Source organism: Salvelinus fontinalis, chromosome 7 (genome assembly GCF_029448725.1).
Source record: "Salvelinus fontinalis isolate EN_2023a chromosome 7, ASM2944872v1, whole genome shotgun sequence".
Classification (NCBI taxonomy): domain Eukaryota; kingdom Metazoa; phylum Chordata; class Actinopteri; order Salmoniformes; family Salmonidae; genus Salvelinus; species Salvelinus fontinalis.
In genome coordinates, this window is record NC_074671.1 from 13159110 (window position 1) to 13174081 (window position 14972).

Sequence of the window (14972 nt, forward strand, 5' to 3'; positions counted from 1 at the left end):
TCCATTAAATCCATCAGCCATAAGCACAGTATCCCCGTCATGGTCATCATGATGTTCCATTAAATCCATCAGCCATAAGCACAGTATCCCCGTCATGGTCATCATGATGTTCCATTAAATCCATCAGCCATAAGCACAGTATCCCCGTCATGGTCATCATGATGTTCCATTAAATCCATCAGCCATAAGCACAGTATCCCCGTCATGGTCATCATGATGTTCCATTAAATCCATCAGCCATAAGCACAGTATCCCCGTCATGGTCATCATGATGTTCCATTAAATCCATCAGCCATAAGCACAGTATCCCCGTCATGGTCATCATGATGTTCCATTAAATCCATCAGCCATAAGCACAGTATCCCCGTCATGGTCATCATGATGTTCCATTAAATCCATCAGCCATAAGCACAGTATCCCCGTCATGGTCATCATGATGTTCCATTAAATCCATCAGCCATAAGCACAGTATCCCCGTCATGGTCATCATGATGTTCCATTAAATCCATCAGCCATAAGCACAGTATCCCCGTCATGGTCATCATGATGTTCCATTAAATCCATCAGCCATAAGCACAGTATCCCCGTCATGGTCATCATGATGTTCCATTAAATCCATCAGCCATAAGCACAGTATCCCCGTCATGGTCATCATGATGTTCCATTAAATCCATCAGCCATAAGCACAGTATCCCCGTCATGGTCATCATGATGTTCCATTAAATCCATCAGCCATAAGCACAGTATCCCCGTCATGGTCATCATGATGTTCCATTAAATCCATCAGCCATAAGCACAGTATCCCCGTCATGGTCATCATGATGTTCCATTAAATCCATCAGCCATAAGCACAGTATCCCCGTCATGGTCATCATGATGTTCCAGTAAGTGGTTAAACAGCTCCTTGAGGGCAACTCTCTTTTCAAAGACTGCATTGACCAATCTAGATGTATATTGCCACCTCGTTGGTGCAACCTTAGGAAGACGACGCTTGCAGATGTCATCCAGCAGTTGCGTGCGCTTAGGGGATCTTGAGAAAAATGCTGCAAGGCCATTGAGGTTGGCAAAAAAGACCTTGCATTCTTTAAGCTTTGAGGCTCCTTGAGTCAGTACTAAATTTAGTCGATGTGCATAGCAGTGAATGAATAAGGCCATCGGTGCCCTCTCCTTAACTTTAGCCTGCACCCCATTGAGTCCAGATGCCATGACTGCTGCGCCATCAAAACACTGTGCCACAACTTTATCTAGACTACATTCATTTTCCTCCAAGAAACGGAAAATAAGAGCGGCAATGTCATCAGCTCGCTTGCCGCTTGTCACATCTTCAAATCGGATAAATCGCTCCTTGACTCCTGTGTCCGTCACATAACGCAGGACGAGTGAGAGCTGTGCTGCATTTCCCACATCTGTTGTCTCGTCCACCATAACAGCAACAAAGGGAGCTTTTTTTAATCTCCATTTGATCTCTTCTCCCATCACTTCAGCAATAGTTTACAATTGGCCCCAGTTTACAATTGGCTCATTCATCCCCCTCCTCTCCCCTTTCCCATCCCCCTCCTCTCCCCTCTCCCATCCCCCTCCTCTCCCCTGTAACTATTCCCCAGGTCGTTGCTGCAAATGAGAACGTGTTCTCAGTCAACTTACCTGGTAAAATAAATCAAAAATAGCATAAATTAGGTCATTTTGTATTTTGCCGGACTTCCCAATGAACACTGTGTTAGTGGACAGGTGGTATTGTAAATCTGTGTTGCTTTCAGAAAGAAAAGAAAGAAGCTCCACGTAGGTCCCTATATTTGTGGAGTCAGCACTTTCATTGTGTCCCCTAAATGAAAGTTCCTGTTTACCCAAAAACATGACACAATCAATGAGTCTTTTCAATATTTCCCTATTTCTCTTCACCTTTTCATTGTGCAGCTCCGTTGCCCTGCGCGATTGTTCATTGAGCTGTAGATCCACTCGGGTGTCCTCAAAAGTTTTCAAAAGCACCATTGCTTGTAAGTGCCCAGCCGTACTTTGATGTCTCGTTGCTGCCTTGGTTAGACAACTCAAGTTTGCAAAGCCAGTGTGGCTCCAAACACCAAATCGATCACTTGTAAATAATAGGCATTCCCAGCAGTATAGTTTGCAGTGCTTCTCGGAGCCTGTGAGCCATTGACAGCGCTCATAGTTGGAACTTTGAAAGTGGCGAACGAACCCCTTTCCCGCCTGTGACAGGCTTTGTAGCATCGGCGTCGGGCGACCTCTCCTTACAATGTCTAACTTTTCTTGAAAAGTTCGTCTTGAGAATGGCGTTATAATTATATCCTCGACCAAATCGATATCTTCTCCTCCTTCCGCCATTGTGGGTTGAAAAAACAGCTTAGTCGTACGCAAATTAATTTGTTCAAAAGATCAAAAGACGTGCACGCACTACGCCTGCTAGCTGGCTCCTGTGTAACACTGGAGCCAGCCAGCAGGCGTACAATAGCCAACTCTAAAGCTGATTGGTTGACACTAAATTTTCATTTCCATTCAATTTAAGCTACAAGCGCCCGCACTGTTGATTCTGAAGGCCTGAGGGCAGATTTTAGACCCCTGGCAACACATGATGGCTGAATATGATTGGATAAAAGATCTAACATAAAGGCCAGCCCTCAATCTCAACCTGGGGCTGGAAGCAGTGCAACCAAGAGGAAAGCTATGAAATGAAGAGTATAATTCTTACTCTGGGGAATAATTTAATACATATTTGTGGGAAAATATATAAAAAAAATATATATATTCTGATGATGTTTAGGCCAGCAGAGAAGGCCTTGCTGGCCCTGACGGCCCACCACTGGAATCTAGAAATGTTTGAATAATTACTATTTCTGTGAAGGTTACTTTCAATTGCCCTTCCCTGTTGTACACAACAAACGTCCATCCCCCTGTCACAGGGGGATGGATATAACCCAGTCAACCCTGTATTTGGCACTTTAATAGATGGGTTAGCTGACAACGTCACCAAAACGATGTGCCTGCTTCCATGGGGCAGAAGTCAGCCTGTTGTGTTTCTGGATGGCCATTGCTAGCAAGAATGAGGAGAAACTGCCATGTGAGTAATCGTAAGTGGCTTGTTTAAGCTCGATTCATCTTGTTAATGATGCCATGTCTTGTTTTGATGGATTTCATGCCAATGCAAATATGGCTAAAATTCGCTAGCTTGCAAACCAACAACTAAGAATGTATTTGAGAGGCAAGTGCTCATAGTGCAAATGTATTTACGTTTTCAGGAAACATTCTAAGCCAACCCTGTCTGTTTCGCCCAATAGTTTCCCAAGCCTTGGTTTTGTTGCTAAACAACCAATAACTCTTAATGAATATGTGTTTTAAGTTGAACATGTGCTCTTTATCACAATGTTAAAATCAAACGTGTTTTAATTATTATTATTATTATTATTATTATATATTTTTTTTTTTACAAAGGTACGCTACTCAAAAGGCACCCAATTGGTTGAATGAATGACCCATGTATGAATGGGGACTGTCCACACAAGGATGTGCATTTACAAATCCAAATCAGGAGAAATATGAAGTACAAAAGAAGGTCTGGTATTTTTAGAATACAGTTTATTGGTTAAAGAGATCGGGGTTCTTTAACACCAGAACTGCTCACATCAGAAAGCGGAGTTCATTATAGCATGGTGGGGCGGCAGGTAGCCTAGTGGTTAGAGCAATGGGCCAGTAATCAAAAGTTTTCTGGATCGAATCCCCGAGCTGACAAGGTAAAAATCTGTCATTCGGCCCCTGAACAAGGCAGTTAACCCACTGTTCCCCGGTAGGCCGTCATTGTAAATATGCATTTGTTCTTAACTGACTTGCCTAGATTTAAAAAATGGTGCTGCCCTCAAATAGGGAAGAGCAGGAGCCCACGGAAGGTGCTGTGGCATCTTGACCCACGTCTTGGTGGAGACTCATGTAGACCACATCCCCTGCTTCAGCTCTAGAGACAAACCATTAGATATGTACACATCAACTTCGCCGGCATTGTGTTCCCTATTATAGGTAACATACAGGTCATTTTTGGTAAAGTTGTATGCCAATCCATTGTGGACTGGCAGTGAATCTGAAGTAGTAGACTCCTCCCACTGGTGCTGTGAAGATACCTGCATCAGAGGAGAAGCAGGAAGAGATAGACAGTGTCTATGAGTCTGTCACTCATAGACACTGTTTATGATGCTGGACTGTAGCTGGATTCAGTGTTTGTTGATTAATAACGTTAGTTGTGATTATTCTGCTGTAGGTCAGTGTGATTAGTGTATTGATGGGTCCTGAGTCAGTCGAACCAACCGAGAAGGCCATTGTGTCTGTAAACACAGAAAAACACAAGACAGCATATTAATGCTGTGTATTTAGAAAGTTACATTAGCAGTGTTCATAAAATCAATTTTACTAGTTCCCCACTGGGCAAAAACTGGTAGAATCAACATTGTTTCCACATCATTTCAACCCCAAAAATCAATGTGAGGACGTTGAATCAACATGGAAAACGGAATGGAATTTGAAAAAAGTAGTCATGTTTAGTTGAAAACTCAACCAAATATCAATTTAAACTAGACGTTGAACTGACGTCTGTGCCCAGTTGGTCATGTCTGTGTTACCTGCAGTTTCTCTCTTCAGAACCTCCACCTCCTTCTCACTGGCACTCAATCTGACATCCAACACAGTAGTTACAGAAAGCTATAGATTAAACTGAACCTTAAGCTTAGGATAATGTTTCTTGGAGACATTACCTGTTTCCCCTGTCTCACCAGCTGTCACTCTACCATCCAGGGCTGAAATCACAGGAAGAGATTCACAGCCCAAACAAAACTCAAGTATGGGTTCCAACAGAAGGAAAACAGTATCTATCTGATTACTTTATTGCCTGTGTTACCTGTCTGATTGATTTAATACCTGTTACCTCTCTCCAGCTCCTCCACCTTGTTTCTATGGAGCTGCAGCAACCTTCATTGTGAAATGACAACTCTTCAGAAAGGATGTCATTTTTATGAGGCTGAGTCCCAGTGAAAGTTCTGGAATAATGCCAAGGACATTATTTTGCACCATACTCCCCTTATGCCTCCAGCTAGCAGACAGTGCAGGAGTTATCCCTGGTTACAACTGATTGGATAAGACCTAGCAGTGTGCTATACTCTCAACCTTTATCAGGATGCAGCTGTTATAGTTACTGTTGTTTAATGCTAGCATCTGAATGTAAATAGGAAGTCAATGACCGACAGACATTAAGCCTTTGTAATGCCTTAAGGTTGTGAGAAGTAGATTGGCACATCGAGGAAGCCCTAAATTCCTGACTCTTCGTTTTAGCTCAACACAGAACAACTAGAGGGTGGTCACACAGTAAATACTTTTCTCTCTTTCCAGCTCCTTCACCTCACTCTCAATGGCTATGTTTTAAAATATAGAATATATCTAAGAATAAATAGTTCTGGTGTTAACATGACATGCGTTCTGTCTCCACCTTGTTCTTCTGGAGCTGCAGTTCAGTGACAGCCAGCTCTACTCACTGTTCCACCACCATGTCTCTCAGCTTCTTCAGCTCTGTCCAGATGTCAGGGGTGGTGGTCTCCTCCACTGTGACCCTATTGAGTGATGTCATTCTCTCTGACCCCTCCACTCTCTCCCTGAGCCCATGCCCCAGACAGACAGAACAGCAACACCGGCACAGTTTCAGCACCCCTCATTCTGAAATGGAACCTCTTCAGAAATGATGTAGCCGATGAGGCTCAGTCCCTTCTCTACAGTATATACTGTACACTCAGAACGTAGTGAGCTTGAAATCTTGGTGACCAAGAGTCTTCTGTTCTTTCGACCAATCGACTGATCGAAATTTTAAAACGTGTTTAAAAAAAAAAAAATGTTTTAAACAATTATATGTTGGCTACTGAGCTTGTCTGATGCTTTAAGCACACTGTGATTTTAAATAATGAAGACACAAATGACTCGAGGGAGGCAGAGATCAAGATAGCCTAACCAGAAGAAAATAAACTCTTCCCGAACCACCACCTTCTGATGGCCTTTGGAGATTCTGCCATTAAGCTCCCGAAGTTGCCAGTAATAGGCTCCACCAGGAGTTAGCAACCTTTTCCATTTGGAATGCCAATTTAAATGACCAGTTCTATCAATCTGCATGCCAGTTATGATTTTTAGATGCACATTTTCGTGGAACAGTTTCATGTATTTTATAATAAAATCTACGTATCTCAAAATGATATCTAAACCAAAATGAAAATTGTGCGAAATCTAAAAGTAACTTCCATTGCCAACTACTGTATGTAAAAAAAAAAAATTGCCTACAGAAAGCCAACAAATAAAAACATTGTAGCCTGCAGGTAGAAAATATCCTTATTTAAAAATAAATCACGTTGTCTATGCATGGCTTGTCTGCAAGGAACTTAAAACGTATCAACTTTATTTTAAGAACGTGAAATGTCAGAATAATAGTAGAGAGAATGATTGATTTATTCAGCTTTTATTTCTTTCATCACATTCCCAGTGGGTCAGAAGTTTGCATGCCCTCAATTAGTATTTGGTAGCATTGCCTTTAAATTGTTTAACTTGGGTCAAATGTTTCGGGTAGCCTTCCACAAGCTTCCCACAATAAGTTGGGTGAATTTTGGCCCATTCCTCCTGACAGAGCAGGTGTAACTGAGTCAGGTTTGTAGGCCTCCTTGCTCCCACACGCTTTTTCAGTTCTGCCCACAAATTTTATATAGGATTGAGGTCAGGGCTTTGTGATGGCCACTCCAATAACTTGACTTTGTTGTCCTTAAGCCATTTTGCCACAACTTTGGAAGTATGTTTGGGGTCATTGTCCATTTGGAAGACCCATTTGCGACCAAGCTTTAACTTCCTGACTGATGTATAGAGATGTTGCTTCAATACATCCACATCATTTTTCTCCCTCATGATGCCATCTATTTTGTGAAGTGCACCAGTCCCTCCATCAGCAAAGCACCCCCACAACATGATGCTGCCACCCCTGTGATTCATGGTTGGGACGGTGTTCTTCGGCTTGCAAGCCTCCCCCTTTTCCCTCCAAACGTAACGATGGTCATTATGGACAAACAGTTCTATTTTTGTTTCATCAGACCAGAGGACATTTCTCCAAAAAGTACAATCTTTGTCCCCATGTGCAGTTGCAAACTGTAGTCTGGCTTTTTTATTGCAGTTTTGGAGCAGTGGCTTCTTCCTTGCTGAGCGGCCTTTCAGGTTATGTCGATATAGGACTCGTTTTACTGTGGATATAGATACTTCTGGACCTGTTTCCTCCAGCACCTTCATAAGGTCCTTTGCTGTTGTTCTGGGGTTGATTTGCACTTTTCGCACCAAAGTACGTTCATCTCTAGGAGACAGAACGCGTCTCCTTCCTGAGCGGTATGACGGCTGTGTGGTCCCATGGTGTTTATACTTGCATACTATTGTTTTTACAGATGAACGCGGTTCCTTCAGATGTTTGGAAATTGCTCCCAAGGATGAACCAGACTTGTGGAGGTCTACAATTTTTTTTCTGAGGTCTTGGCTGATTTCTTTTGATTTTCCCATGATGTCAAGCAAAGAGGCACAGAGTTTGAAGGTAGGCCTTGAAGTACATCAACAGGTACACCTCCCATTGACATCAATTAGCCTATCAGAAGCTTCTAAAGCCATGACATCATTTTCTGTAGTTTTCCAAGCTGTTTAAAGGCACAGTCAACTTAGTGTATGTAAACTTCTGACCCACTGGAATTGTGATGCAGTGAATTATAAGTGAAATAATCTGTATAAACAATTTTTGGAAAAATTAATTGTCTCATGCACAAAGTAGATGTCCTAACCGACTTGCCAAAACTATAGTTTGTTAACAAGAAATTTGTGGAATGGTTGAAAAATGAGTTTTAATGACTCCAACCTAAGTGTATGTAAACTTCTGACTTCAACTGTAGATCAGAGCATGACATTTTTTCCCCGTTCATGCTAAGTGGTTATCAAAAGGGAGAGAGCTGGAAAGATTTTTCAAATAGGCTACATTGAGGAACTATTTTCATTCTCAATAGATGTAAAAATAGACTTTGTTTACTTGCTGTTTGAGGTGAAGAAAAAATGACTTTGAGAAGCTCCACAGCTCATTAGTGGCGAGTTAAGACAATCAGAAATGCTATCAGATCCCCAAATGGGCACATTTATAAGCCTACATTTGCACACTGGCCAAGTAGCCTAGGCCTACTTCAGTGCATAATCAGCTGCGCGTTCTTACTCAACATTGACAGGAGCTCTCCAAACAAAACACAATGAATAAATTGACAACTCGTACATGGAATGAAAAACTAAAACTTGTTTCTCACAAGTATAGACTAGGTTGTGTGCTCTGAAAACAACTTGTCCACTCTGACAATGAGAACTGTAAAATACTACTAATAATGTATTGAATGCATTAGAGAAATTACGTCAACCAAACAAACATTGTAGATTACAGCGGCGGTCAGTGCCGTTTAAGATGAATACACATTGAACTGGGTGAATGGAATATGAATGAGAATCATCCAAGATGCTGTAATAGAAATAAGGCCATACTCATGAAAAAAATCATTAACATCGATAGGTGTAGGCTACTACGATACTCTAATTTTCCCTGTGCCCATCATGAGGTTGCTACAACCTAGCCGACAAATTTAAGTTTTATAACGTAAGTGCACACAGGTCGAGAGACAAATTTGAGGCAGCAGACAGTGACACATGGACAGTGACATTCAATACCACCTTGCACACTATTGACTGCATCTAGCTGATATAGGGTGTAATCATTGGTTTAAGGGGAAACATTTAAATGTCTTGGAATGGCCTAGTCAAAGCCCAGACCTCAATCCAATTGAGAATCTGTGGTATGACTTAAATATTGCTGTACACCAGCGGAACCCATCCAACTTGAAGGAGCTGGAGCAGTTTTGTCTTGATGAATGGGCAGAAATCCCAGTGGCTACATGTGCCAAGCTTATAGAGACATTCCCTAAGACTTGCGGCTGTCATTGCTGCAAAAGGTGGATCTACAAAGTATTGACTTTGGGGGGGGGGGGGGGGGGGGGGGGGGGGGGTTGAATAGTTACGCACGCTCAAGTTTAATGTTTTTTATTCTTTCTTGTTTGTTTCTAAATAAAATATCTTTTGCATCTTCAAAGTGGTAGGCATGTTGTGTAAATCAAATGATACAACCCCCCCAAAAAAATATTTAAATTCCAGGTTGTAAGGCAACAAAATACGAAAAATGCCAAGGGGGTGAATACTTTCGCAAGCCGCTGTAGCATCCCTCTGTTTGAGAAGGGTGTTTCAGTTGGCTAATCTAGCTAGCTGCATTTGCTAGCTAAGTAAGTGAAACTCTGTTTTTTTTTAAATGACACTTTCTCTCTTGCTTCTCCTTCATTTTGGAAGAAATGTATTTGGTTAAAACTGTTTAACTATTTTCTCTCTTTCTCAACTACTCACCACATTTTATAAACTGCAGTGCCAGCTAGCTATAGCTTATGCATGTCAGTTCATGCTGCAAGAGCTTTGAGACTGGAGGACGTCCTCCGGATGTTGTCATAATGACTGTGTAATGACAACTGCCCTAGTCATAATGACAACTGCCCTACTAAAAAATGATCGGTCAACCAACAGCCTACCGACCAAACAATCATCCAGTCGACTAAATGGGGTCAGCCCTAATTAGATGGAAATTGAAAATGTTTCTGACAGAAAAAACGAAAAACATCAAGTGCCAAAGATTGTCATAGCAGGTTACTATCTGATGTTCTCTCAGACCGTGGGAGAAGTGAACCTGTGCCTTAGTTGAAGGTCTCTCCCTTCCTGCTCAGCCTGTGTTTGTGGTCAGCCAAAGTAAACACCTATACAACAGCTGTGGCTGGAGAGTCTGAATCCAGGATAAGATGTGCACATGAGATTACAATGATACATAAAGCATAATATCTTTATTGATATCATTGGGTATTACATGATATTATACACAAACATCAAATCAGAAATAAAATATACTTACATTTATATAATGACTATTACACTTTGCAGTTAAAAGTAATGCCTAGTTTGATAATGTATACAATGAAGAGGTAATGTGTACAATGGATACACAAAATGAACAGATAATGTATGCAAAACGTACCATATGTATGCAAGGAAGAGATGATGTATGCAAGGAAGAGATGATGTATGCAAGGAAGAGATGATGTATGCAAGGAAGAGATGATGTATGCAAGGAAGATATCATGTATACAATGTACTGCAAGAAAAAGGTACAAAACTAAGGTCTACTACAAATATGGCAACTGCAGATTCCACATTAAAACACCCCGTCAGCTTGAATGTGATCATGATAAATCAAGGACATGATCATCACCAGATAGGCTGCTATTCAGAAAGGACATGTGTGGAAATGACCTCAGAGCTGATGATCAATTCTATAAGCTATTCCTTTTTAATAAGGTTAGTGGTGTAGTGAAATAGGATTTGTGTTTTTCTCCTTTCTGTTCACTCTACCACGGACGGCAGATGATAGACAACTGCACTGTAGATATTCTACATGTATTTCTGTAACCAGTTGAGCATGTCCGTCCTGGCCTCCTGGATGCAGGGCTGGTCTGTGGTGTTGATGTCCTCTCTCTTCCGGTGAACAAAGCCATGAGTCTGACCTGGGAAGACCTTCACATGGTAGTCTACACCTGTACACTTCTCCTGCAGGTTCTTCTCCAGGACACTCACCTGGAAGGAAACAACAGGGAATGAATGAAATGGTGATAGGATGGTTGAAACACAACTCAAAGCATTTGATTGGATGACACTAAATTGTGGTATAAGGCCAGTAACCGACAGAGATGCTGATGATGACGGTTCATTTCACTCAAGAGATCACTGGTTTGCAATAAATGGTGCTCAATATAGTTTTCAATATATTTATGATCTACATTGACTTTTTTCTTTAAAAAATGTAGTGCGGTGTAGTATTTAATAATACCAGACCTGGTCCAGTGGGATGACGTCATCCTTCTCTCCGAAGATAAACAGTGTTGGGCTCTTCAGTTCATACCTGTCCTCCCTCTCTCTGATGATTCCTGCAGACATGCAGTCACATCCAAACAGAATAGCATTAGCATTACTAGGCAAGCACAATGGTTGCGTTCCAGACTGACTGCATTGCAGCTGTTACACTGCATCAACCAATGGTTGTGTTTCATATTATCGAATGTGCAGTCGGGAATCGGGCTGCTAAATCATATTTTTTTAAACATTTTTGTCCTTTAGCAGATACTCTTATCCAGAGTGACTTACAGTAGTGAGTGCATACATTTTCATACCTTTTTCGCACTGCGGTACAAGCGCCATGCTCTACCAACTGAGCAAACCCAGCTACACGGGACCATATGATGTGGTTAGCTAGACCTTACGAGATCCCGCAGGCATCTGCAATGTAATCAGCCTAGATTGCGACCGTTGGTAGACACTCTACCTCATGGTTATTACTGTATTCTGATTGGACAGGCCTCTGACCCCTACCCTTACCATAGACAGATACCCCTGCCCTGACCTCAGGGTACTGCAGAGCCAGGTAGTGGGTGGCCACCCCCCCCCAGCAAAAGCCCACTGCCCCAATACGCTGTGCCCCACACTGGCTCTTCAGAAACCTCAGGACTGCGTCTACCTCCCTGGACGGACAGACAGCAGGGGGAGAGGGGAGGAAGGGGTTGGGTTACTAGGGGAGCACAGGGCAGACACATTTCAGTTGTAAGTTAACAGAGGGATAAAGTTATTTTTTAATAAAGTTATATTCTATTGACAGAATATAAGACTAACGAGTCTGGCTTCGTGATGGACCAGAGTGGCCAACCGTGGATGTGTGTTGATAGAGATTAATACTGTATACAGATGTGAGATTATGGAGTGACGACTGGCTCTCTGAAACTACTCTTTGGCCAATGGAGTGGAGTCTGGCTTTCTGAGACTACTCTCTGGCCAATGGGAATGTTTGCATTACTTGTTGATATTGGTGGGCTTCTTGTCTTCCAGCCACTGCTGAAAGGTAGACCAATCATGTGATGGACTCCATGGCTCCTTTCCAACGTAGAAGTCAGGGCACAGTGCACTAGGGGAGATAGACAGCCAGCATGACAATACTGATACCTGGCATTTACTGGTGAATTACAGTACATGGTAAGTAACAACATTGTTAAGTATGCATTGTTACGTACGTGTATCCATTGGAGGCCAGCATGTCAGCCATGTATCTGGTGTTGGGTAGCTTCCAGCCATAGATGTCCTGGATGATGATGACAGCCTTGTCTGAATCAGAGGGAGGCTTGACCAGGTAGGCCTTGATGTGTTCTATCTGGACCTCCTGGCCAACACCTCCGTACTCCATCATGTATCCCATGTCACATGGACACGGCTTCGCCTCATTGGCCATCTGGAAAGAGATAACATTGAGAATCGCACACATAACCATACAAACATGTTTAGAAACAAGCATACTGGTACACTGAAACACATGGATTTTATTAATCGATACAGGGATACGGAATCCTTTGACATAAGTGGGTAATTAAAGTGTTCCCACTCATTACTGAGTGTGTCATGCTGACTCTGCTCTAAAGGGCAACATTATAGCCTACCATACAGTTATTTCCACATACAATGGAAAGCCCATAAAATCGTCAGACTCCAGTCATAGACTGTTTTCTCTGCTACCGCACGGCAAGCGGTACCGGAGCGCCAAGTCTAGAACCAAAAGGCTCCTTAATTAACAGCTTCCACCTTCAAGCCATAGGAAAGCTGAACAACTAATCAAATGGCCACCGGACTATTTACATTGGCACCCCCCCCCCCCCTCCATTTGTTTTGTAGACTACTGCTACTCGCTGTTTATTATCTATGCATAGTCACTTCACCCCTACCTACATGTAGAAATTACCTCAACTAACCTGTACCCGCACACTGACTCTAAAAAATAGTATATTTCTCCCCTTCACGTTAGAGTTAAGTTTTCTTCCGGAGTGGAAAAGTGAAAATAATTATGGAATGGCTGACTGCAAGGAACGCCCTCTTCAATAGCGTGAGCGCCGTTCCCAGTCCGAAGTCCAAACCCACCAAAATGGATCATTTTATAATCTGCATTTTGAGTGTAGAAAATGTAAACGTGTAATAATCATTCAATTCGCTTTAGTCGAGTTTTAACTGGGACAATTTCGAAGTGTACAAACCTACTGTCTCAAAAAGGCACTGCTGAGATTCGAACTCAGGATCTCCTGTTTACTAGACAGGCGCTTTAACCAACTAAGCCACAGCACCACTGATGCCATATGCGTTAAAGATATTAACAATACTTGACCTGGCTTTGGTAATATGAGTATTCTTTGTAAAGTCAGCTGTGTGCAGTTTCCAATTACATTCCGAGATTAATTGTAAATACCATAACGGAGTAAAGCGGTGGATCAGACATCAATTTAAAGAAATGGGATTCAGTCACAGATATATCGGTATGATGTAGTACCGGCTAAATACCACAGGATGTCACTATCTACACGGGACAGAAACCACAAAATGGTACCATGTGACGCAGATTCCGGATGCTGTGACCGCTGACGGAAAACGGCGCACACTGTCGCAAGGTGTCACTTGTGTCGGGTAAATTTCTTATTCGTCGCCTCCATCGTGTTGAATTTGCAAGTAAAGGTCTGCTAGCGATCTCGGGTTGACACTCGCTACCGGTCCAACATACATGGTCCGAGCGTGTCACGAAACAGGAGGGATTCTGGTGTTCAAAGTGGACACCATTTTATGATAGTCAATGTATCTGACTTCAAGGATAGTCTGATCCAAATCGGCTAATAACAGTGCCATTCACGTTGTGGATGGGTGTGCAATAGCAAACTAACGTTACTGTATAACTCCAAAAGAGGGGCAGAGCCTCATCTATGAAGATGGACATTGCAGACGAAGGTAAATGTAATTTTACAGTCCACTAACGTTGGCTAGCTAAGTTAGCTTAGTGAAACTAGCTAGTTACTCTGTACGCAGTCTCCAAGACAAAGGTGGTCTCTAACTAACGTTACCTTTCCAACGTAAGTTTTTAGCACCTTTTTCGTCCACTGACACCCACACAGTGACACCAGTTAGGGCCTGGCTAGAAGCAATCGATCATCAATGGGCTACAAGTAGCTAGCTAGCTAGACCGGTGCTAGTTAGTTATATAATCGAGCACATTTCCCCAGTACAGATATTGATGCGGCTGCTAGCACTGGCATGTTAGTTCGTTAAGCTAACTGGAGCTAACGTAATGTAGCTAACTACAGTAGCAAGGTAATCAATGAAACGTAGCTAACCCCATAGCAAGCTAGCTATTTGTTAGCTGATGTCTGCGCTCATGGCTGATGTTGCCATTTATCTTGTCAGTGTGAGGCTAACTACAATATTGTTTGATTAAGCACTGGAACAATCCATTAGGTAGCTTCAAATCGATTGCTACTACAGAAGGCTGTTCTTCCTATGTGTAGACGGTGTGTGTGTCGTCTTGTCTGTCTCTGAACCAATGGACAAACATCTTCTCTGTGTAGGGGATATATGTCGCGTGTGTCGTTCAGAGGGGACCCCAGACAAACCGTTGTACCACCCCTGTGTCTGCACTGGCAGCATCAAGTTCATCCACCAGGAATGGTGAGTGTCTCTCTGTCTGTCTGACTCAATCACTGTCAACTCCTGTCCTGATGAATGATTGACACGGCTTGGGAACACGCAGTCATCAGGAACAATTACAAAGATTGTCATTGAATTGCGACCTCAAGATTGTTTTACACTTAAGTGCACTTATTATCAGGAGTCAACTATATACTGGTTTGTTTTTTTAACCTATACTGTATTATATACGGTACTAGTATTTATAATGGAACTGTAGCCTAGCCCCCCACACCAGCTCCCAGTACTAGCCATAGAGA

At 42.4% G+C, this 14972-nt stretch overlaps 2 protein-coding genes and 1 non-coding gene across 8 annotated transcripts in view; 1 reads left to right on the forward strand and 2 right to left on the reverse strand.

Annotated features, from left to right (window-relative positions):
* Window positions 1-9947: 9947 nt before the first annotated feature.
* On the reverse strand, window positions 9948-13527 carry cmbl (carboxymethylenebutenolidase homolog (Pseudomonas)). Of its 5 annotated transcripts, none has more exons than XM_055928278.1 (6): window positions 13451-13527; window positions 12234-12448; window positions 12020-12127; window positions 11548-11690; window positions 11008-11099; window positions 9948-10749 (listed from the first exon to the last, which is right to left on the reverse strand). In XM_055928278.1, exons 1-6 carry the CDS (start codon window positions 13478-13480, stop codon window positions 10567-10569), a joined length of 771 nt encoding a protein of 256 aa, XP_055784253.1. In that variant the 5' UTR covers window positions 13481-13527; the 3' UTR covers window positions 9948-10566. The 5 variants fall into 5 exon arrangements, with proteins under 5 accessions (XP_055784253.1, XP_055784258.1, XP_055784256.1 ...); XM_055928283.1 differs by lacking the exon at window positions 13451-13527 and adding an exon at window positions 13370-13447; XM_055928281.1 differs by lacking the exon at window positions 13451-13527 and adding an exon at window positions 12963-13085.
* trnat-agu (transfer RNA threonine (anticodon AGU)) lies at window positions 13256-13329 on the reverse strand. The gene has a single exon. It is a non-coding gene; the product is annotated as a tRNA-Thr (tRNA).
* Window positions 13528-13608: 81 nt separating the features above from the next.
* LOC129858994 (E3 ubiquitin-protein ligase MARCHF6-like) overlaps window positions 13609-14972 on the forward strand; it is a 28640-nt gene continuing 27276 nt past the window's right edge. Inside the window, exons 1-2 of one of the 2 annotated variants that reach the window (XM_055928275.1) lie at window positions 13609-13980; window positions 14595-14694. In XM_055928275.1, the coding sequence (XP_055784250.1) occupies window positions 13956-13980; window positions 14595-14694 (125 nt within the window). In that variant the 5' untranslated portion in view covers window positions 13609-13955. The remainder of the gene's footprint in view (window positions 13981-14594; window positions 14695-14972) is intronic. The other variant, XM_055928276.1, reaches the window with a different exon arrangement.